The 23419-nt window shown below is 44.3% G+C and overlaps 1 protein-coding gene across 1 annotated transcript in view; it reads left to right on the top strand.

Moving 5' to 3' along the window:
- Nucleotides 1-23419, top strand: part of MEMO1 (mediator of cell motility 1) — a 198675-nt gene that overhangs the window by 156763 nt on the left and 18493 nt on the right. Inside the window, exons 7-8 of the mRNA XM_069234683.1 lie at nt 1547-1623; nt 15475-15579. Of these exons, the coding sequence (XP_069090784.1) occupies nt 1547-1623; nt 15475-15579 (182 nt within the window). The remainder of the gene's footprint in view (nt 1-1546; nt 1624-15474; nt 15580-23419) is intronic.

The following is a 23419-nucleotide window of genomic DNA, read 5'->3' on the forward strand; positions in this document are numbered from 1 at the left end:
AGTCTTGCAGCCATATACGTGGCCATTTTGTCCACGGGGACCCAGTCAGATGAGCTCGGGTGCAGGAGTTGATCTAGGTTGAGCGTGTCTGAGTCTTGACCCACTGTGGGCTTATCGTGATCAGACGACTTAGGTTCCGAGTGGGGACGCCAGGGTCGGTCTGGCTCCTTGTCTCTGTTAGAGGCCAGAGAGTCATCACTGTCTAGTGAATGGCGAGTCAGGGAAGGCGGGCTCAAGTCTGGAATCGGAGGAGGGTGTAGGGTGGAAGTACCTGCTGGGTCAATGGAGTTGTGGTTGAGAAATATTCAGATGGGGAAAAGGCATCTAAATCTATGCAGGTGCACTTCTTGGCAGAAGGGTGGGGTGTCCCGGGTATGCCCAAAGGTTTGGAGGGGGAGGCCCCTTAGGTTCTGCCCTCGGGTCGAGGAGCCAAAGGCACTGTGCTGCTAGGTTCATTATCTTTTGTTCTAGCAGTACCATGGCTTCTGAGACTCCCCTATGGACAGAGGCGTCCATGACCACACAGAATCTGTCATCAGTGAGAAGGTAAGTGATCCCCTCCTCCATCGTATACGAGTCATATTATGACAGGGTACAGGCCAGGTGGATCAGTTCCTTTTGAAAGCACCAAACTCTGTAAAATTGCACAGACGGCCTGGTTCCAGTCTCTGCATTGTCGCAAAAACCAATGAATCTGAGCAAATCACCTAAATGCCCTGTGAAAAGATGAGTGCAAGGTAACTGGAGATCATGTTAAGTGCTCCAATACCTTTGGGTAGAGTTTGCACTAGAGAGGAAAGGAGGACAAGGTGCAAGGGAATATGGGAGGGTCTGGAATGCCTCATGCCCTCCACGGGAACCTGGCAGAACAGCATTACAAAGAAAATGAAAATAAACAGCGAAATTGGGTTAGGTGGGGTCGGGCATGCAGCGACATGGGAGGAGGTGGGAAGGACAAATGCTGCAATTAAACGTAAGCAGCTACTGGTGCCGAAACTGTTTCATGGTTGTGTGTCTGTTTGCCTGTGTTCAAAGAAAAAAATTATCCCACAAAACAGATAAACAACTAAAGCATAAAGATACAGTACTTGGGCGGTGCTCTGTCTGAAGAAACAAAAGACAAAAAGGAGGGACACAGGGGAAGGATTCTCCAATAGCCAGCAAACATTTTGGGAGGACAATCCCAAATAAATAAAAAGCAAAATGTAGATATAAGCCCACAAAGTGTATACAACAGATCTTGCAGGCGCCACCTAGTACAGCTAAATGCACAGATTTTCAGTTGTAAGGCCAAAAAATCCACAATATATACAAATCCCTGTGTGCTGTGTTAAAACAATTAAAGGATGCAACTCATGTCCTACAGCAGTTTTTCATGAATTTTTCCTTAAATTGTTATTTGTTGGTGGTACAGTGTTTGTTTGATATTCACTGAAATTGGAAGCATGCTATTAATTATTGCCATGATTATAGTGTTACTAAAAAAAAAACAGGTACCTTGTTGGTCTTTAGTTCATAACAAGTTTTTTTCTTTTTTTTCCCTAAGGTCAACGTTTTCGTTACACATACTTTGACGAATCTCAAGGGGAGATCCATAGATCTATTGAAAATCTAGATAAAATGGTAAGTGTTTCAGGTGAAGGATAAATTACAGGGAGTGCAGAATTATTAGGCAAATGAGTATTTTGACCACATCATCCTCTTTATGCATGTTGTCTTACTCCAAGCTGTATAGGCTCGAAAGCCTACTACCAATTAAGCATATTAGGTGATGTGCATCTCTGTAATGAGAAGGGGTGTGGTCTAATGACATCAACACCCTATATCAGGTGTGCATAATTATTAGGCAACTTCCTTTCCTTTGGCAAAATGGGTCAAAAGAAGGACTTGACAGGCTCAGAAAAGTCAAAAATAGTGTGATATCTTGCAGAGGGATGCAGCACTCTTAAAATTGCAAAGCTTCTGAAGCGTGATCATCGAACAATCAAGCGTTTCATTCAAAATAGTCAACAGGGTCGCAAGAAGCGTGTGGAAAAACCAAGGTGCAAAATAACTGCCCATGAACTGAGAAAAGTCAAGCGTGCAGCTGCCACGATGCCACTTGCCACCAGTTTGGCCATATTTCAGAGCTGCAACATCACTGGAGTGCCCAAAAGCACAAGGTGTGCAATACTCAGAGACATAGCCAAGGTAAGAAAGGCTGAAAGACGACCACCACTGAACAAGACACACAAGCTGAAACGTCAAGACTGGGCCAAGAAATATCTCAAGACTGATTTTTCTAAGGTTTTATGGACTGATGAAATGAGAGTGAGTCTTGATGGGCCAGATGGATGGGCCCGTGGCTGGATTGGTAAAGGGCAGAGAGCTCCAGTCCGACTCAGACGCCAGCAAGGTGGAGGTGGAGTACTGGTTTGGGCTGGTATCATCAAAGATGAGCTTGTGGGGCCTTTTCGGGTTGAGGATGGAGTCAAGCTCAACTCCCAGTCCTACTGCCAGTTCCTGGAAGACACCTTCTTCAAGCAGTGGTACAGGAAGAAGCCTGCATCCTTCAAGAAAAATATGATTTTCATGCAGGGCAATGCTCCATCACACGCGTCCAAGTACTCCACAGCGTGGCTGGCAAGAAAGGGTATAAAAGAAGGAAATCTAATGACATGGCCTCCTTGTTCACCTGATCTGAACCCCATTGAGAACCTGTGGTCCATCATCAAATGTGAGATTTACAAGGAGGGAAAACAGTACACCTCTCTGAACAGTGTCTGGGAGGCTGTGGTTGCTGCTGCACGCAATGTTGATGGTGAACAGATCAAAACACTGACAGAATCCATGGATGGCAGGCTTTTGAGTGTCCTTGCAAAGAAAGGTGGCTATATTGGTCACTGATTTGTTTTTGTTTTGTTTTTGAATGTCAGAAATGTATATTTGTGAATGTTGAGATGTTATATTGGTTTCACTGGTAATAATAAATAATTGAAATGGGTATATATTTGTTTTTTGTTAAGTTGCCTAATAATTATGCACAGTAATAGTCACCTGCACACACAGATATCCCCCTAACATAGCTAAAACTAAAAACAAACTAAAAACTACTTCCAAAAATATTCAGCTTTGATATTAATTAGTTTTTTGGGTTCATTGAGAACATGGTTGTTGTTCAATAATAAAATTAATCCTCAAAAATACAACTTGCCTAATAATTCTGCACTCCCTGTAAGTATATAACTTTACTGAAAACTTTGCAACTCAATTTCCCTGCTGTTGCTTTTTCATTTTACCCATAATGCCTTTGATTCCAAGTTGTACATTACTAGGGTAACAGTAAAATCGCATGCAATTTAGCAGTTACCATTCTTGCACCAGTAATGTGCAATTATGAGTACAACTGAATGGAATGAGGAAATTAATGTTTGTGACTGATTTGATTTTCTTTTCCTCCAGACATAAACCTCACTTAATTGGCCAGTCTGTGGGGGGTTTTACTTCATACTTTTACCACCAGCTCTGAGGAGATGATAAATGTATAAGCAAGCCTGTAGGGAAGTGATGGGTGGAAAGGAAGCTATATTAAAAAGAAAAAAAAAGAAAAAAACGAAATACATAATGAGCCTTGTCTGCTGAGGATGTATTTGCTGGGACATTTTTGTCCAGCCTCAACCACAGGCCAGAAAAATCAGGTTTGGTTCTCTCCCACCTGGCAATACCGAGTATGAAAAAAGACGTCCTACTTGGAATCAGGAGGAGCAGAATCCCATGAAGTCTTTTCCACCTGACTCATAATCAGCCCTATGTCTGATCATTAGACATTCAGGGTATTTTTTTTTGGAGTGGGCCTTAAAGCAAAGCTATCCAGTCATATAATCTCATTAGCAGTACAGATCTCTGCTCCTTTTCTATTTCTAAAAAGTTGAGATATTGAACACAGTGTATTATTTCACTCTTCTCTTAATTCACAACGTACCTTTCTCTAGGCCTATCATTAACAACTTGTGTCTGTACAAAATGTCAAATTGTTGATTTTGAATATATTTGTGACTGTGCTAACCTAATTTCTACCCCACCTGTAGAGCAGCGTTGGCAATAGAAATGTAGATGGGCATACTGTACGTACACCAGTTTGTAGTCATTATTGTTTCATTCCGGATGTTTATTTCATGCTGTGTATTGTTTCTCATTCTATACCAAAGCTGTCTGTATTCAAATCAATTGGTCACATGTCAAGTGATCAGCTGGATAGAAACATGCGCTACAACTACGAGATAAAATAAGTACCAAATAGGGCAAATTCAACACAATCATTGTAGGCCTAACTTTCAGAGTGAAGGAGTTTAAAAAAATAATGTCACCAAATTATATTGCCTAACAACCCGTCTTTTTGTTGGCGTAATGTGCAATGGCAGGTGCCAAGGCCTAGGTATGTAGCCAGAGTGCATTGAGAGACCCTTTCTACTCGGAGTGTCTGCATCGAGAGCTTGGATTACAAGCACAGGTAAATACCTTTTACACTGGAATCGTGCGTTTTCTCTCTCAAGGACACACGACCCTCTAATGACCAGGCTTGTTTTAGAAACATCTATATCCTAGCCGAGCCTCTGTGTCTGAAGAGCTATGAGGTGAAAATTAACAATCTGCATAACTTCTAGAAATTAACAAAATTATCTGAAGGCAAAGAGTATGTATACTAAAATAAAATAGACAATTTTTAAAGTAATATTAATGTTGCAAGAATGCAACTCAGTGTTCCAGCCATTGTCACTTTGTAGGTTGTCAGGGATTCGGTACTGCTCTTTTAAGGGAAGGAAAACAACACATTTCCACTGGATTTTAAATAACACCCATATTGCTGCTCGGCTGTGCCTTGTAATTTGAATTTTCTGAAATAAAATACCTTTCATCTTTGGTATATTTGTACTATTAGGGCATACTGCCAATAATTTGTATTCCAGTAATGAAATACATTATCATCTGGACCAAACATCACAAATTCGTACAATTCAAGCAAAGCAGGTGAATTATCTTCCCCTTACTACAGTATATTGAGAGGTAAATCAGAGGCATCCCTTATGTTTCCAAAATGGGACTTAAGTGCCCTGAGTTCAGCATAAGAAGAGCTGGATTCAACCGTAAGCAGGACCTGCCTGCGTTTTCCACGGCAACCTACTGGGCTGATAGTCAAGCAGTGTCCATAATTTACAATGATGTGCCAGTTACTTGGGCTTGCCTTGACACACCGCATTTGATGAGTCTTTAGTCTTTTTCTGATAGAGGTATCTAACAGCAGATTGCTCACTTTTTTAATACTCCTCAGGAGCCAGAATAGATACAGAAACTTTTTCAACAGTAAATCTGTATGATGGCAGGTGGCGCTAACTGTCTATGCACTGACGCCATTCAGCTCCGTAAATGACATGTGAGGCCTATATAGACTCTTCTATTCCTTTATTTCTGCACCTCTAGACTTCCTATGCCATCGTCATGCATAGAATGGCTAGAGTTCTTGACCTGCGGCAATCACCAGATTGCAGGATGCCACTATCTGTCCCAGATGACCCTGCATATCGGCCGCAGCACCCCTCCCCTGAAAGCTTGGTTGTGCAGGTTTCTGCAAGTCGGACAAACCAAATACCGCTCAAACTGCTCCCCCCCCATTAGCTACTCCAAACAAGTGGAGATCTATAGGGAGAGGGTATTTTCTTCTACCAACTTGGCTCTCAGATCTATGAATGCTCTTCCCTTGCTCTTTGGGATTTGGTGGCTCAAGTCTTTCAGGTTTCTCAGAAAAACTCTGATCTGTCCTGACCCAGGCCTTACAGGATGGTCGAGATGCGGCCAGGTTCACAATTTGTTGTAGCTTGAACCCCACCACTGCCATTAGACAGTCCATTGGCACTAGTATCACCATTCGACTGGCACTCCTGGCTGCGGTCCACTTGTTTTTTTAGGTGATGTCCAATTGTTCCTTATTGATATGCTCTTTAATGGGACTTACCTTTTTTACCTTTTTGGAGACAAGGCAGATTCTGCTCTGGAGTGGTTCAAGAATTGCAGGGCCACTCCATGCTACCTGGGATTGTTGTTCTGTTCCTCCCCACCCCCCAGCCTCCAGCCTCACCCTCCAAACCCCTTTAGGGTGCCCTTAGTGGAGAACAGCTGTCCCACTGGAGGCAGGACCTGATGATTCTTGCTAAGTTGGCAGAGCATTTTCCTTGGGCAGCTGATGCAGATTGTCTGAACGGGGCACACCTCGCCTTCCACTGCCACTCCGCTGTACCTTCTACCATCCACAGAACAACTGAAGGAAGACCATCTATCTGTCTTATGACAGGAAGTGGTAGCGCCTTTGGCCAAAAGGGGCTATCAAAGAGGTGCCTGTGCCAGAAATAGGTTGTGGTTGTTAATTCTGTCTACTTTCTGGTGCCAAAGAAGGACAGAGGCCTTCGTCCTATTTTGGATCTGCGTCCTCTCAACCCCTTAATCCTGATAGAAAAGTTCAAGGTATTCACACTGGCCCAGGTTTTGGCTGACCTCTACCCTGAAGACTGGATGATGGTGTAAGACCTGTTCTACAGGCCCATCGGCACCACCTCTGGTTCATGGTGAGACAGGAGCATTTTCATTTCGTTTTGCTCCCTGGCCTCACCAGTGCCCCATGGGGGTTCACAAAGTGATGGCAGTTGTAGCTGCACACGTTCGGAGTTCTGTGGTCCTAGTCTTCCCCTACCTCGACAACTGGCCTTTGAAGCCAGTCTCGCCCCTGACAGTCTTCAACCACCTCCAGAATACACCAAACCTCCTGCCATCCTTGGCGTTCTTTGCAACTTGCTGAAGTCACACCGACTCCTTTTCAGATGCTCCACTTCATCTGAGCCATTTTTAAGAAGGTCCATTTTTGTGCCTTACCCTGGAAAGGAAATTCCAGGACATTCCGGCAACCATCCCGATCTTTCAGCTGATGGACTGCATCCTGTTGGCCATGTACCCCAAGTGGCATTTGCAGGCTCTGCAGTGGGATCTGAAGTCTTACTGAGCCCAAAATTAAGGGATCCTCTGCAACTACATCCATATTGCGGAAGATACTACAAAAAATCTGCAGTGGTAGTTACTGCCCATGATTAGGTCAGTGACAGACCCTTCTTTCTACCCCACCCAGAGTTGACAGTGGTGAATGATGCATGCCTCCTGGCTAGAGGTGGCCATCTGGGAGAGGTATAGATGATATTCTTCTGGTCTCTGGCAAGAGCTTGACTTTATATGAGAATCCTTGTGCTGAGGACCATCCGCTGCTGTTGCAAGCCTTCCTTCCGTCCATCTAAAGGAATCTGGTGCAGGTGCTTACAGACAACACCACTGCCATGCTGTATTGCAACTTACGGGGAGGTTGGGTCCTGGACCCTGTGCCAGAAGATACTTTATTTCTGGACATGGCTGAACCATCCGGGGATCTTCCTGGTGGTAACCACCTGGCAGCATCTTTGAGTGCCAGGGAAGATGAGGTTAGCTGTCAACGCCTAGGGGATCATAAGTGGCAGTTACACACGGAGGTGGCAAAAAGCTTCTTCCGCAATGGGGATAACCATCACTGAGTATTCTCCAGCGTTGAGAACTTGCTGTGTCAGCAGTTCTGTGCTTTGGAGTGTCCAAAGCCTCTCTCTAGGAGATGTGTTATTTCCTAGAATGGAAGTTGGGATTCATGGGCGCCTTTCCTCTGATACCATTCCTGCCTCATGTTCTGAAGAACAGCAGGAATGACTGGGTCCAATTCATCCTAATGGCCCAATTCATCCTAATGGCCCCAGACTGGGGATAGAGGGTATGGTATCCAGAACGCTCTGTGCTCCAATCAGGCTGCACCTCTGGTAGAATCTGCTGCTGAGAGCAGGACAGGGTTCTGCATCTGGGCCCTCACAATCTCCACCTTCATTCATGGAGATTGAGTGGCAACAGCTGAATCCCTTTGATCTTCCTGCCTGCAGAGGTGGTTCACGTCATCTTGGCAGCTAGGCGTCCCTTGACAAAAACAGTATACACCTGTTGTTGAGACAAATTTGTGGTTTGGCATGATCCTCACCATATTGACCCCACTTCTAGGCCAAGTTATCTGACATTCTGTTTATTTTGTCTCTCGCCTGGCAAGGCTTTGCTTTGGGAATAGTTAAAGGATACATTTGGCTCTTTCCGCCCTTTTATAGTTGCCAGACCAGCCGTCATTGTAAGCATCACCTGTTGTGATGTGCATTTGAAAGACCTACAATAATTATTTCCTCCCTCTCGCTTTGTCATGCCATAGAGGGACCTAAAATTGGTTCTCCCATTTTTGATGTGCAATCCCTTTGAGCCATTTCACAGTTGCCCTCTGCTGCTTCTTACCCTCAAAGTGTTCCTTGTCACCAGGACAACATTGGTGTGGTGTGGCGTGATGTTAAGCTCCCTGCATCCATCCACCATACACCACATTTGACCAAGATAAGCTGGTTTTGTGGAAGTGGGCATCGTTCTTGATGAAAGTTGTTACACTTGTCCACATCAGTCAAACTGTCACCTTGCCAGCATTCTTTGCTCTGCCCTACCCCTCTAAGGAGGAGGAGAGACTTTCTTGGACCCCAAAAGAGCCCTGAGCTTTTGCATTGATCGTGCCAAAGAACACTGGCTGGACAATCTGCTCTGTGGGGTTTACTGCAGCGAAAAAAAGCAAGGTGCAGAAAAGTACCATCGCTTGCTGGACCATACTCTGCATCAAGATCTGCTCCACTCTGGCAAAAAGCAGCCTTCAGAAGGACTGCAAGCTCATTCCACCTGGGCCAAGGCTGCTAACACTGCGTTGGTACTTGGAGTTCCTGCCCTAGATATCTTCTAGGCAGCTACGTGGGTGTCACGCCATACGTTCACAAAGCACTACTGGCTGGATAGCCATGTTCGCCGAGCAGGACTTTTTACCTACCTGGTCCTACAGGACTTTTTAGTTTGAGACAATTCACAGACTTACATAAATAGGTACTGCTCTGGTATCAATTCAGATGGGGAGACATCTGTGGTTAGAAGTTGCTATCAGAACAAGTTGCTCATCTTCAGTAACGCTCTCTCGGTAACAATGCTCTATCTAAGCCCATATTCCTACCTGACCCTACCATCATCCCTGTTCTTTGGGTTAGAGGTTCCCAGATCTAGAGATCTGCACCCTAGCCTAAGCCAACTTTCTGTTGGGGCTATGCATCCAGGGATGCGGACTGCCATGAAAGCAACTGATGTCAGTGCACAGTAGTGACGTCTTTATAGGCCCTGTACTTTTACTTCCTGAGCAGTACAGTGTCAGTGCGGAGCCCCACTGTGCCACCCCAGCGGGCAGCAGTACTGTTGGAAAAGTTTCCAGATCCAGTCTGAAGACTGGGGAATATTCAAAAGGTGAGGTCTCTGCGGTTTGATAGTCTCTACCAGAAAGAGCATTACTGAAGGTAAGTAACATGTTGGTCTAGTTTAGGACAGCAGTCGTCAGCGGCTCCATTGTAGTTACAGTTGTTAAAATGTTTTAAAATATTCCCGTACACAACTTGTGCTTTTCTTTTATATAAGTCATTCCTATTGCTTAGTGTAAACTTGGACCATAAAGACCTTGAAAAGAAAGGCAATCTGTCAATGCCCCAGATACTTTCTGCTAGTCTTTGTCACAAAGAGTCTGTTTCAGTCTACATTTGATTATTAGTGTATCCTTTTAGTAGTAGATATGCCGATGTTTATACTATTTATACAATTCCCCTTGTGGGAGGTGTTAAGAACTTAAAATGAAAGGATGAAAAAACCTTTTAATTTATTATGAAAGAGTAGGCACCATCATATACCAGAGGAAAGTGCAAGCTTAACGTTCTCACTCTAGGACCACACAAATTAAAAAAAGATTTTTGGGGAATTTTGGCCCGTGAAGTTCTCTCTGGAACTCTCACCCCTAAACAGGGACAGAGTGCCCTGTCTCCTTGTATGTTTTTATTTCTTTTTCTAAAGACTAAACACAGGGACCGAGTCCTGAATTGGTGGGTGCCACATTTTTCTTCATGTTACAGCCAGCCAATCATATCTTTTGGTCCCACAAGACCGAAATGCCCACGAAAGCCCCTTGGCCAATCAGAATGCTCAATTTTTTCAATTTGCAATACTGAGGGACTGCTGTGGTAAAAACCATACAGCACAACATTTTGAAGCTTAATTTCTCTAAAATCATATTTACACCAATTACAAAAAGCACACTTTCTGATTAAAGATCTAGCTTTCTGTCTAATGTGGTGTAATTCGGTTCAGCTTGTTTTTTCTGTATTGCTTTCCAAACGTCCCTTAAAAACTGCATAGGAAAAACGTGTTTTGGGATCCCCCTGTTTTTCTCTGCTCCTGCTTGACAGATCAACATGAGATTTTCCAGGTAGGAGCTGAAATGGATGAACTCTTTTTTTGGGAAAGTTTTGTGAAGATTACTCAATTGGTGCTACAGTTACTAGCAAAACAAAAAAAAGGTTTCCTCTGGAAACACAGGCCTAACTGTTACTATACATTGGTTTCATCACTGTCATATATATATATATATGTTAATTACACAGTGACGGTCGCTTTTAAATAGGTGCTTAGAGTGAGCTTGATGTGGTTAAAAAGTTAGTTATATCTGCAGGGTTGGTCTCATGGGAGCCCTCTAGTACAGTGAATTTAAAAAAAAAAAAAGGGGGCAGAGGGAGCTTTTTCTCTCGTCTGCTGTTTTGATACTGTGGGACTGGGGCCCGGCCCGCTGAACCGAATGATCTGCTTGGCTGGCCATAACCAAGAAGAAAATGTTGCAGCTACCTTTACAGGACTGAAACTCATTCCCCATGTCGTGATGTTGATAATATAAAGTACAAGCGGTAGTGTAGGGACACCCTGCCCGCTTGGCACTTGTGTCAGGATTCAGAGTGATCCTACTAAGGCAAACAATTCAGTGAGGGTTGGCTACCTGCAATGGGCTTGGGTGGATAGTCTAGCCTGATGCTAGGTCCTGCAGCCTGCTCCCTGTGACAAGTTTGGGCGCAGCCCCTGCAGCCAACCACACACTGTTTGTGACTGACTGTTAGTGATTTGTAAATGGTGCACTACATAGCTTTCTGCATGCACAATCACACTTGCCTTCAGGGTATACGTTATTTCCATAGTAAAGACACACACATCTACACTAAGTAATTCCATGTTGTATATACTAGTGTTATCAGTGATGGCATTTGAGATACCATCAATGATTTCATTCAATATGTCGTGAGTGGTATAATATGTGGGGTCATAATTAGTGCCTGGCAAGGGTAAAAGTTACAATTTTGTAAGGTGAATCTTTTCTTGAGTTACATGCTGCACATTAGTCCACCGTCTAGTGGTTGGATCTGGAACGGTCTCCTTATTGTCTATTTCTTTTTTCGTGGAAGTCCTTGGCAATTGTGGGCTGACCCCCTCCTTGGATGACATCATACCGGAAACACTTCGACGAAGTGGACGTCTTCAGATTCTTTTTTCCATTTTTGGATCTGAAGCAGAGGAGAGAGCTCCGATGTTAGGCCAAAGGAAGATACATACTAGGAGTTACAAAGTCACCAAAAAGAATCGGGAAGACCTTCAAACTCTAAAAGACCCTCAATTATGGGGATAGAACCCCGGAAAGCATGAGAAACACCAAAGGCACCTACCCAGGCATGACAAGACCACGTGAGCCAGAGAATGAAAAGGGAGTATGGAGTGCACCTCCATTTAGATTTTACCCAAAGTTTCACCATAAGTTACATGCAAAAGAACAGCCACGGGGTGTGTAACCTTTGTCTTCTGAAGTACCACAGTTCAGAGGGCTGTGCAGCCTACGCAGAGTTCTTGCCCACGATGTTCGGGGCAAGACAGAAGCAGAGATGGGCACACTACGCCATAAAGAGCAGGCAAGACATAGTCGTCCTTTAGGGATCTGTCTGTATTGAGCAAAGAAGAGAAACCAATAGAAGGCCAACTGAAGAGGCTCAAGGGGAAGAGTAGGAGCTTGAAGAAGTAATCAGGTTCAAACCAGAGAAAAGACATATGAAGTGGCCAAGAAAGAGACAAGCCCAAGGTAACAACAGAGGGGCACACAGCACCCAATTCAAAAACCTCAGACTCGAGACGCACAAAATTTACATCAGCATCAAAAGCCTAGATGCCAAAAGGCAAGGCCAGAAGAGCAACACGGGTCCAAGAAAAAGGATATAGATGGAGAGAAATCCTCACAAGCAGCCTTGACATCAAAAGAGGATCAAAATCTTGGAAGGAAGAAACCTGAATCTGGAAATTCCAGCTTTCTACCGAGACTCGCGCTGGAGAATTTTGTGACTTTAGAAACTCTACATTATACTAAGAGGAAGACATCTTCCATAAGAGTTAGTGTTGAACCAATATGCTTTTATTATGATCTTTTTATATGTGATGGTGTTGCCTTGAATGAAAAATCAAAAAAAAGATTGCTTTAAAGAAAGGAAAGTCCAGCTCGGTGTGAAACTTGAAGACCAGCTCGATGTTCCTGCTGAATGCCGATGCCAAAAATTGGCTCAACACCGGCACCGCAAAATGAGTCAACATTGGCACTGAAGACTGGCTTGACATTGTCACCAAAAAACAACTCTGCATAGACTCCGAAAAATTGCTCAATACCACCTAATGGCTCTACAACAAGAACGTTGAAGAGAGTTGTGGAGACCATTTTTTTACATCAGACTGATGGAGAAAAAAAGGATACTTCTGGAAACAAATCAAATGAAAAACAAATCAGGATTTGTCTATCTAGGCCTCCCTCTACGGAGCCTGCATCTGAGCCGACTCCGTGCCTCCCTAAGTTTCCAGGAGCCAAAGAGGTCCCTGCCCAACTTAAGGAGTTTTGTGGCCATGCGCCTCATTTTTTGGCAGTCAAACTCTGCTGGCATGTCTTCAGGCCCTGCAGAGTCGGAAGGGGCCCCTCCGGGTTCTGTGCCAATAGCTTCGGCATCGGCTCTGAGGGGCACCCATGGATCCATTCCTGGATTCGGAACGGCATCGGTCGTACCACTTCAACCTTCCCCAGCGCCAGTCCCGCAGTCGACGCCCCCTGTGTCGCCCCCTTCCTGATTGCCAACTCCGACACGGAGCTAGATGGGCATCGTGCATTACCGACTCTGGCACCTACCGGGGCCTTGCCCTCTGTCTGTTCCTGCTCCTTGTTCCTATTGCCAGGGTTACGGTGCAGAATGGGATGGGCCTCTGGACCCTTTGGAATACCAGCTCCAAGACGTGGACTGGTGTTTGGACCTGGGTGAAGTCAGTGGGCTGCATAACCCCCTAGATACTGGCATGCTGCCATGCTCTCTCCCTCCACAGTGGCTACAGAGGACGGAGCTTTTTAATTAGTGGTGGTGCAGGGGGCAGCTGAGATCCTGGACCATGAGCTGCCTTCGGTGGCATTCAGGACTAACCTCCTGACAGTGGTGCTTCAGCCTGGGGTTTCGTCCTTTGATTCCCTGCTTCTCTTTAATGAAGCCCTTACGGATGTCCTCCTGGGCACCTTGTCCAAACCCAGCACATGGGCTCTTGTAAACAAGACAATTGCCCGCTGCCATCGCCCTGGACCAGATGACCTAGGTTTCCTGACGCAATACCCCACCGCTGAGAGCTTGGTTACCAAAACCTCCACTTCCTACGGTGCATTCCCTTCCGCACACCTGTATAGGTAATCCAAGAGGCTGGACACACTTTGGGAAGAATGTTTTTTTCCATCAGCCTTGTATTGCGATCCATGAACACTGCAGGCCTTTTGGGCTGTTATTTCCACACCCAGGGGGCTACAGTGGCGGAGGAGACCCGGTCTGCACTTTCCAAATCAGTTGCTGGTGGGAGAGAAGCAGCAAAGTTCATGATCTGATGTAGACTGAACACATCCATCTCACTGGGCAGAGCGGTTGCTTCGACAGTGACCTTGAGGCGCTGCTCTTGGTTGAAAGACGTCTGGTTTTTCGGGGGATACCCAAGCTAATCTTATGGACATGCCCTTTGATGGCACCTGTCTCTTCAGAGAGAAAATGCAGACACGGTGCTAGGGCGCTTCAAGGAATCTGATGCTACGTCCAGGTCCTTGCACCTCACAGCAGCCACTCGTCCCGCTCAGTCTGCTTTTCACCACTTTCGTGGCTACAGAAGGGGCACCCAGGGACATGGGATCCATCATCCTCGTGGATCAGGGAGCCAGTGGTCTGGCCAGTCTACTGCCTCTTCTCCCACCCCCCTTCCCTTTTGTAAGAAAAGATTTATAAAAACTAATTAGAGTAAATTAAAAAAGAAATCAAGGCACTTTTTGCACCATTTTTTTGTATGTACCTTACCTTTTGGGTGGGTTAATTTTGCCGTTGAAGTCAAGGCTGACACTTCCCCTGCTCTGAACTAATTGTTTCTTTATAAATCTATTTACCTTGGGTCCACGGGATGCAGGGTTTGTTCCCATAATTTGTTATATATACACATGGCCAAAATGGCAGACAACTTGGGACTCTGCTGACTCAGTCAGCTAAGATTCAGCATGGTAAGTTTCGTTGAGGTCCTCCTGGAATAGTTAAAGAAGGTGGAAGATGCTATTGTTTCCTATTTTAGCTCCTAGGGGAAAGTTTGCTATAAGATATAGCAAAAACCACTGAATGGATTTTCACCAAACTAGGCATGAAAGTAGAACTTTACTCAGTATGCTTTGTTTTGATTTTGTGTAAATCCTTTCAGTAACTTTTGGGATATTAGTGTTTTCAAAAGTTGCCATGCACGGTTTAAATGGTTAATACTTTTGTATATCTCTGCTGTTTAAACTTGTGAGTCATGACTGTCAAATGCATGTGCACATTATGATTGGCTAAATTACGTCTGGAAATGTATTTTTTCTGTTGTCTTGAAACTCACGAGCCTGCACACTGAATTGTGAATTGCGTCTTGTGAGGAAAAAAGAAGGTTCCATAGCAGGGGGTCAGGCGGGGGTCCAAAGATGACAGACTCTGGTCACTGGTTAAGGGTTTCCAGAGGCATGAAAATACAGGGCACTTCTAAGAGAAAGAGCTCAGTTGCGGTGTCTAACGGGCTATAACCTTTTTGCGAGCTCACAAGCGACCATTTTAGGTGACAAATTCTATTACAGTTTTGACCTGGCTCTCAAATTTCATACACTGTAAAACAAAACAAAAAAATAGCCACAAGCAAGGCCACACACTAAAATGAGTGTGTGGCAGCACATGACAAGCAAGAGGTTAGGCGCCAGGCTAAATCCATGTTTAGGCCACAAACATAACTTAAGGTTTAACTGAGGTTTTTCAGTAAATATAATAATGAATGATTGTGTGCTGCTTTTTCAGTGGAGGACTGTGGGTCGATGGGTACTTCATTGTTGAGTAGATTTCTGTTTGATGACAGCTCTTTGCTATGATAGTCTGATAGCTGTTATTTATTTCCTTACAGGGTATGAGTATAATAGAACAGTTGGATCCTGTATCATTTAGTAATTACTTGAAGAAGTACCATAATACTATATGTGGAAGGCATCCCATTGGGGTTTTGCTGAATGTAAGTAAATCTTTATTGTACTGTTTTTCTCTTTCTTAGATTGTTGTCTTACATCTTCACACAATTTTAACTTAAAGGAAATATCTGCACTTTGTGGCCACATATAGCCTATTGATCACTACTACTTATTTTGTCACACGTCCTGGGTCCTATCAGTATGAGACATTTAGGTAATTACACTGGCTGCTCGATAATGGAACCCAAAAAGAAGCCTTTATATAAGGCTTGAGCCCTGTGTGGCCTTGGACAATACCCCAACACCAGTATTTTGTGTATTGCCTGTATCCTGATCACGGTGCAATACTTTTTCTGTCAGAGCTAGAAACAAATAACAATCTAGGTTTAAGTATTTTGCAATAGAACACAAATCTGCCTTAAATTATTTTTTAATTTAATACCATCACTGATGACCCTTTCGGCATTGACTGCAACATCCTGGACCTCTAAACTTCCCTGCTTATCACATGTAATGAATTCACAAGGTCCTGGTTCTTTGAGGTAGACTCTGATCTTGTGACAGTTGCCTCCAGTATATTGAAAACTGGCTTTAATGTGCTTCCTGTAGAAATTGATTTCACAGTTGCTGTGCACCGCATCAGCATCGTAAAATGGAAATATGTCACCTGTAACTGGGGATGATTCCAAGAAGCACAGAAGAAACCATTAGCTCAACAATAGGAAGGGAAAACTGGTCCTCCAGAAAAGGAAGGTAGCCAAATTGAAGTCACAACAGAGTGAATGCTTCAGGGACAGATGATCGCTGGGGAAAAGGCTGCACTTTCCCAGATAAAAACAAGTATATTTGAAGAGTACATTCAGTCACCGGGATGTGTGAAAATGTTCCCTGCCTATCTGGTGATCAACCAGGACCTGGAAAACCACCTTTCATATCTAGGCCCCATAAATCATAATCCAGACAGCCCCTTTTTTTTAAAGATTAACGGTAGCAGGAGTGTGAAGAATATTTGCCTTCCTTCCTGATTTTGACACACAAGAGCAATGTCACTACGAGAAACTACCCCTACTAGACTGATGGTCTCATAACCATGCAAAGAGACTTAGGGCCTCATTACGAGTGTGGTGGTCTGAGGACCACTCCACTCGTGTTGAAGGTCTGACCACCGCACTCCAGGCGGTCCGACCCCTCAATTACAAATTTGGCGGGTGGACCCACCTAAAGACTGCCGTCCCCACCAGGATTAGAGATCCCGATGGGATGGCGGCAGTTTGGCTTGTAACCAGCCATGGCGGCATTGAACTCTGCGCCACCTGGCTGATTACAGCCCCACTTTCCAACAGCCTTTTCATGCTGGGACCGCGCCATGGAAAGGATGGTGGAAAGTCAGTTCCGGGAGCCAGCGGGGAGCCCTTGCAGTGCCCATGGCATGGGCAGTACAGGGACCCCCCTGCCCAGCACCGTCTGAACGCACACTGTCTGCTTTGTAGACAGTGCGGAGTCCAATGGTGCTGGTCGGCCCCCTCTGTGCTAAGGTATAGGACTCAGCTCCCTTAAGCAATGTTCCCAGCCCGGCGGGAACATAGTAATGGAGGGGGGTGCCCCAGGTATGGTGGTGGTATCACATCCTGGGGCTGTGGAGGTCGGCTGGTCCTTCCGCCAGTGTAATCAGGCCCTTAATAGTAGGTGATTCTAATGGTCAGGTTTGGCTCAGATATGCAGTTGGAAGCTGAGGATCTGGATTTCCTGTTTGTTCTAGCACAAGTGCTAGATTAGTCATTGGTTGCTCCAGCAGTACTGGACCTCTTCTGAAAGAAGACATACACGTCCTGTAATCCAGCCTTCATTCTGCCATTGAGCCCAGTTTCTGACTGACACATCCTTCTATAGAAACTATAACCTCTTAATTATTGAACCTCCATCATAATATTTTATCTGCTCCATAACCACTGCTTATGAGCTCAAGTCTCTTGCACTCAGTTGTTTTCTGAAGATGACAACACACCTTGCACTCCACATAGCTCAGGAAAGGGAACATCCCTTCTCCAGTATTGGATCTTTCATAGATATAAATGCTTGAATCATCCCCGTTGTCGAAGTGGGAGTCCCATGGTACATTAACTTAGCAGTATACATCATTACTGTAGGCCCAAAAGGCAATGAGCAGTCTGTTTAATAACATATCAATGTCCTTTTATTAAAAAAAGGACCAAGGTTGACTTCTGACCAATCAGGCGTCAGCACCCTCTAGAACACTCTAAAGAGAGGCCTCGTGCATGAGGGAGCCTCCCTGGGCTTGTCCCAGTTTTCTTAATACTTCAGGTATATCACGTATTTCTTCACTTCATAGATGGCTGATACCCCTAAAAAAGGATTATTTTGATCCTGCTGTACTTGCGGAAAAACGAGCCTTCAAGTTGATGATCCTCATAAAGATTCTATATACTGCCTTCTTCCTCATCTTAAAGTGAAGGACTGTAAAATTTGCAGTCATTTTCATCTAAAACCCTCAAAGACTGCGAGGGCAAACTATTACTATGGCTGCAAAGATCTCAGTCATCAATATCCCTCTCCTAAGATGAGGACTCCAACTCTTCTACAGTCCCTCACACGAAAACATCAAAGAGAAATATTTTCTGAGGAACAACCTCAGATAGCTAGAAACGCTTTAAAGTCTCATCACGAGACTACCAAGGGCACATCTAAAAAGCACGAAAAAAGACATGTGTGTAGTCAGAGTAGATCCCATCCTTCTACTCCATCTAGGAAAACTCCTACCTCTTCGAAACCAGGCTCAGAACCTTCAACTACCAAGTCACAGTTGAAATTCACATTAACAATGAAGATCTCCTTGACTGCGGCCCGAGTGACTTTGCAAGAATTATCGATGACGCCACCTCTTGAAAAAATCTCCATTACCATCGACGAAGCAACCGATGGCGGCTCTACCGTCGACAACCCCATTGTCAACGCCATTGACGGTGATCGAAACAACAAAAAAATCTATTAGACCGGAGCATACCTCTCCCAGCAAGGTTTCTCCTTATCCTCCTAGTCAAAAATTAGGCCAGAGCACACAGAATGTCGTGTCCAATAGTGTTGCAGGGATGAAAACCCTGATGGTTTGTTGAAGGTAAGCGAAAGTTTGAGGTTGAAGAAAACGTCCAGAGTCTTGTTAGTAGAAGATGCCTTTATTCGTAGGTGTTGTAAAGCATGATAATCATCATAGATAAACAGCCAACACGTGTTTCGTCACACAAGTGACTTCATCAAGGCTGCAAAAAATAGTGATAAAAGCAACAGTTGGTATATATAAGTGTATGGAATCAATAGTGAACTTATGTAGAGAAGATGCCAAAACCAAAAACCAGTGACTTAGTGTGGGAGCTTGAGAAGATTGGTATTTAAGTGAACATGACGAGCGAATACAGTGTGAACGGGACACCAATAAAGAAAGGAGACACAATATAGATAAAATGATTGAGCACGACCATGCAGTGAATGTAGAGACCCAGAATGTCTCTAATAGTGGGCTGATACATTGTAAACAGTGAGACAAAGTATGGTGAATACGAGACTAGGGCCGGGTTAAGAGAGACCAATGCAAGTGGATGAGTGCGAACGCCTAAAAAGGAGGATGTGGAGTGGTACATAGTGAGTGGGTGATAGAGAGAAGAAATGGCCCATAGTGGTTTAGAGCCATAGTTTATACCTGGGCCATCCGGCCAGAGTGATCAATGTTATTTAGATCTGTGGGCTGGAATAGGTGATAATAATCTAGGAAGGAAAAGAAAAAGAGTAAAACAGGTATGAGTAGCCCGTAGGGGAATACGATCCGAGAATGTCCGTAGGAATGATGTACGGAGAGAGAAGAAAGTCACTGTGTACATACCTTTATGGATTAGTGAAGTTCAAAGTGGTAAGGCTGCCTGAGCAGCAGCAGGGTGGTTAGGTAGCACATAGGTAAAGAAAGGTATGGGAGGCCCTGATAAGCCGTTGAGACAAGACCTGAAAGGTGTCAGAAAAATAAAAATAAAATGAAAGGGTCGGTGTGGAGGGAGCAGAGGCAAAAAAGAAAAAATTCTTAAAGTAAATTTTTTTAAATAAATTTTAGGCCAGTGACGAATATAGCTGAAGTCTATGTTTAAAGACCAATAATAACACTAGTCCTACAGGGCTGCAACGTGCACCTGGTGGGATAGGATAAGTAACCACAAAAGAAAATATGAGGCAAGTACGGCAGATTGATGTCAATCCAAAAATTGGTGCGGTACGTAATGTAAACAAGGAGCGCTAATATTGGAACAGTAAAGTACCAAAGTACTGAAGACCAGGCTTGAAAAGGTCCATGCAACAAAGGTGGAGGTCCCCTGCGGCAGTACGAAATGTGTTGAACCTCGGTAGTAGAGTCAGGGCATAGAACGGTACTCGGAAATGAGCCCGGAGAGAGAAAGCAGCCATACGTTGTAAATTAGGGTAAGTCACACGCAGTATAAACGGTAATATTACGCCGGTACTGGGCAAGAGGCGAACGTACATCAAGAATGGGCAATTAGACAATATTAGTAATGCGCGTTCAGAAACGGAATGCGTCAAGGGATTTAAATTGAGGCTAGAAAATTGGTTACGCCATGAACGGCAATAATGTAAAAAGTAAATAAATGCATCTAACATGAGCTAAACATTCAGATGAGTTAAAAAACGGAGTGGACTAATAACCAGAAACGGAGGACATACCTTAGAGATTCCGGCCGGGGAGGCGCGGTGAACAGTAAAGGAGCGTCTGATGGTCGTTGACGACCCGCGCTCTTATGGTGATCAGGGAATTGGGGTGCCATGGAAATGGAGGGGGGACCCAGACTAGGGCTGAGGGGGACAATGAGGCGGCCATATTAGGTGTATAGAATAAAGGTCTGGAAAAAACGGACTGAAAGAGAATTAGTGAGAGAAAGAAGGGGGGAGCAGGCGAAAAGTAAGTATGTAAAGTGGGAACATGGAAAGTGAGGTTAGAACGGGGGGAAGAGAAAGGAAAAAGGAGGAGACATGTCCTAAGTTGGTGATCAGGGTGTATAACCCTTACAGTAGTAGTAAGAGAAGCAAAATACATTGGAAGAACCCGGTAAAAATAAGAGTGAAGATAAATAAAGAGTTAGGCGGGGGTGTGAGCATCATGCCAAAGGATGATAGTACACATAGGTAGTGGACAGAAAAGGTGATAAAAGCACCGTAGAGTGAAAAAGAAGCAATGAGAGTCCAGTGAACCGAAGGCAATGGTGAATGTGAGAGGCAAGGCCATGTATTGCAAAGAACCCCATACAACAAATGTGTATACACAAACGAACTAAATGAATGCCTCGTATTACCAAACACATGGTGCATAGTGAGGCCGAGAACGAACACGGAATATAATGACAATTTAAAGAATTAACATCTATTCATAATTGGATGAGTACGTTGTTTGTACACAGAGATGCATCCAAACATGGTAGAGCATAGCAAAAACGTTGTGTACATAATTAAGCTTAAAGCAGAAGGGTTGTCCATAAGTAGATATGATGCAACATGCATCTGAATGGAGGATCCCCATACAACACATATGTCTATACAAACGAACTAAGTGGATGCTTGGTGTTACTAGACACATGGTGCAGAGTAAGACCAAGAACATAGAATATATTGACAGAGTTACAGAATTAACATCTATTCACAAATGGATGAGTAAATTGTTAGTACACAGAGAAGGATCCAAACTTAGTAGAACATAGCGAAAGCGTTGTATACATAATTGAGCTTAAGCATACGGGTTGTGCATAAGTAGATACGATGCACCATGCATCAGGATGGAGGATCAGGTTGGTTATGTCAGAAAGAAGTGTAATTCACGGTCCGTGTTGAGGCCTAGCTCAACTGCGCGGAGTTTTATGATCCATTTGGCCTCGCATTTACGCAGTTCCCTGGTTCTGTCTCCCCATCTTGGTGAGTTAGAAACCTGAGTAATGCCATGGAATCTGATTTTTAGAAGATCCCCTTCCCCATGTGCAGTGTTAAAGTGAACGGCAAGGGGATAGTTGATGTTAACATTTCTGATGGCCCTGATATGCTCCTGAATACGTTATTTTAGTGGGCGTATAGAGCTTCCAATGTAGATCAGACCACACACACATATCAAACAATAAACAGTGTATTTTGTGTTACAGTTGATGAAACACCTAATGTGGTACGTTGTCCTGGTGTTGTACGAAAAGGATATGGTTTTGTTGAGGGCTAATTGACAGGATATGCAGCAGCCACATTTGTAAAAGCCAGTTGGTTTCTCTGGAATCCACCCCAAAGGGCGTGTGGGAGAGGAGGGGCAGAGAAAGCTAGGGCACAAAATGTTCCTGAGAGTCCGACCCCTGCTATGCACAATGGTGGGGGACCCGCCTAGTGAGTCTTTGAGACACGTATCCAGCATTAGCAAGTGCCAATGTTTCTTGAGAATGCGTAGTATCGCCTTGCTTGCTGGGCTGTACTGAGTAATAAATGAGACCGGTCTCTGGCTGCTGGGATTTTTAGTGGCAAGTTTCTTAGGGCCTTTGATTAGTAACTCGTGTTGTTCCTTGTTAAAGATGTGTTTGCTAGCTCCCGAGATGAGTTTGTTTGAGTAACCCCTAGTTCGGAAGCGGTGGGTCAGGTTTTCGAGTTTCTGCTTGAAAACATCCGTGTCAGTGCAGTTACGTCGAATCCTAACCATTTCTCCGTATGGGATGGCCTTGATCTGTGTAAGGGGATGAGCGCTCTGTGCATGCAGGATAGAATTGCAGGCGGTGGGTTTTCTGTAAAGTCTAGACATAACCTTGTTGTTGGTAGTGTACAGCAGTAGGTCCAAAAATTAAATTTGAGTAGTGTCCACCTTGTGAGTAAACGCTAAGTTGAACTCATTAGCGTTGAGGTGTTCTATGAGTATATTAAGGTCAGGGATGTCACCAGTCCAGATGGCAAGAATGTCATCAATGTACCTGCCCCAGTAAAGAATGTGCTGGGTGAGATGTGTCGGACAATTGGACCAAAGGTGTATTTTCTCAAATTGACCCATGTATAGATTGGCATACGATGGCGAGAACTTGGCTCCCATGGCTACACCCTGACACTGCCGAAACCACCTGCCATCATGCAAAAATACATTATTCCCTAACACCAGTCGTGTGAGTTCAAGAAGCATGTGTGTGTATTCATATAGTGTTGCATCCCGGGTACTGAGTGTGCGTTGGAGCATATCAAGACCCCATTCCAGGGGAATGGACGTGTAGAGTGAGCTAACGTCAAGACAACAAAACACGCATGTATCCGTCCATTCGATGTCTTCAAGTTGACACAAGAGGTCCCTAGTGTCCTGTATGTACGAAGGTAAGTTACGTACCAAGGGTTGGAGGAAAGAGTCAATGTACTCAGAAATGTGTTCCGTTGGAGAACCGATCCCTGAGATGATAGGTCTGCCAGGAGGAAATCCTCCTGGTTTGTGGACTTTAGGTATGATGTATATGCAAGGGGCACGTGGTGCCTCAATGAACAAAAACCTGTATTCTAAATCAGTCAGGAGACAACGATTTTTTAAAGACGTCAGTTTGGTTTTGATCAAGTTGGTGATGTCAGGCAGAGGGTTGGTTTGGACCACAGAGTAAGCCTGTGTGTCACTGAGTTGTCTGTTGATTTCCGTGATGTAGTCAATTTTGTTCATGATGACAACGTTGCCTCCTTTGTCCGCCTCCCTGATAACTATATCTGTATATGTGGAGAGTTTATGTAATGCTTGGAGTTCATTGGGGTTTAGATTCTTACTAGGTCTGTAGGTACGGGTGTTTGTCTTGTCCTCTAAGTTGAAAAGTTCTGTACTGATGGCTTTGT

Source organism: Pleurodeles waltl, chromosome 5, assembly GCF_031143425.1.
Source record: "Pleurodeles waltl isolate 20211129_DDA chromosome 5, aPleWal1.hap1.20221129, whole genome shotgun sequence".
NCBI lineage: Eukaryota > Metazoa > Chordata > Amphibia > Caudata > Salamandridae > Pleurodeles > Pleurodeles waltl.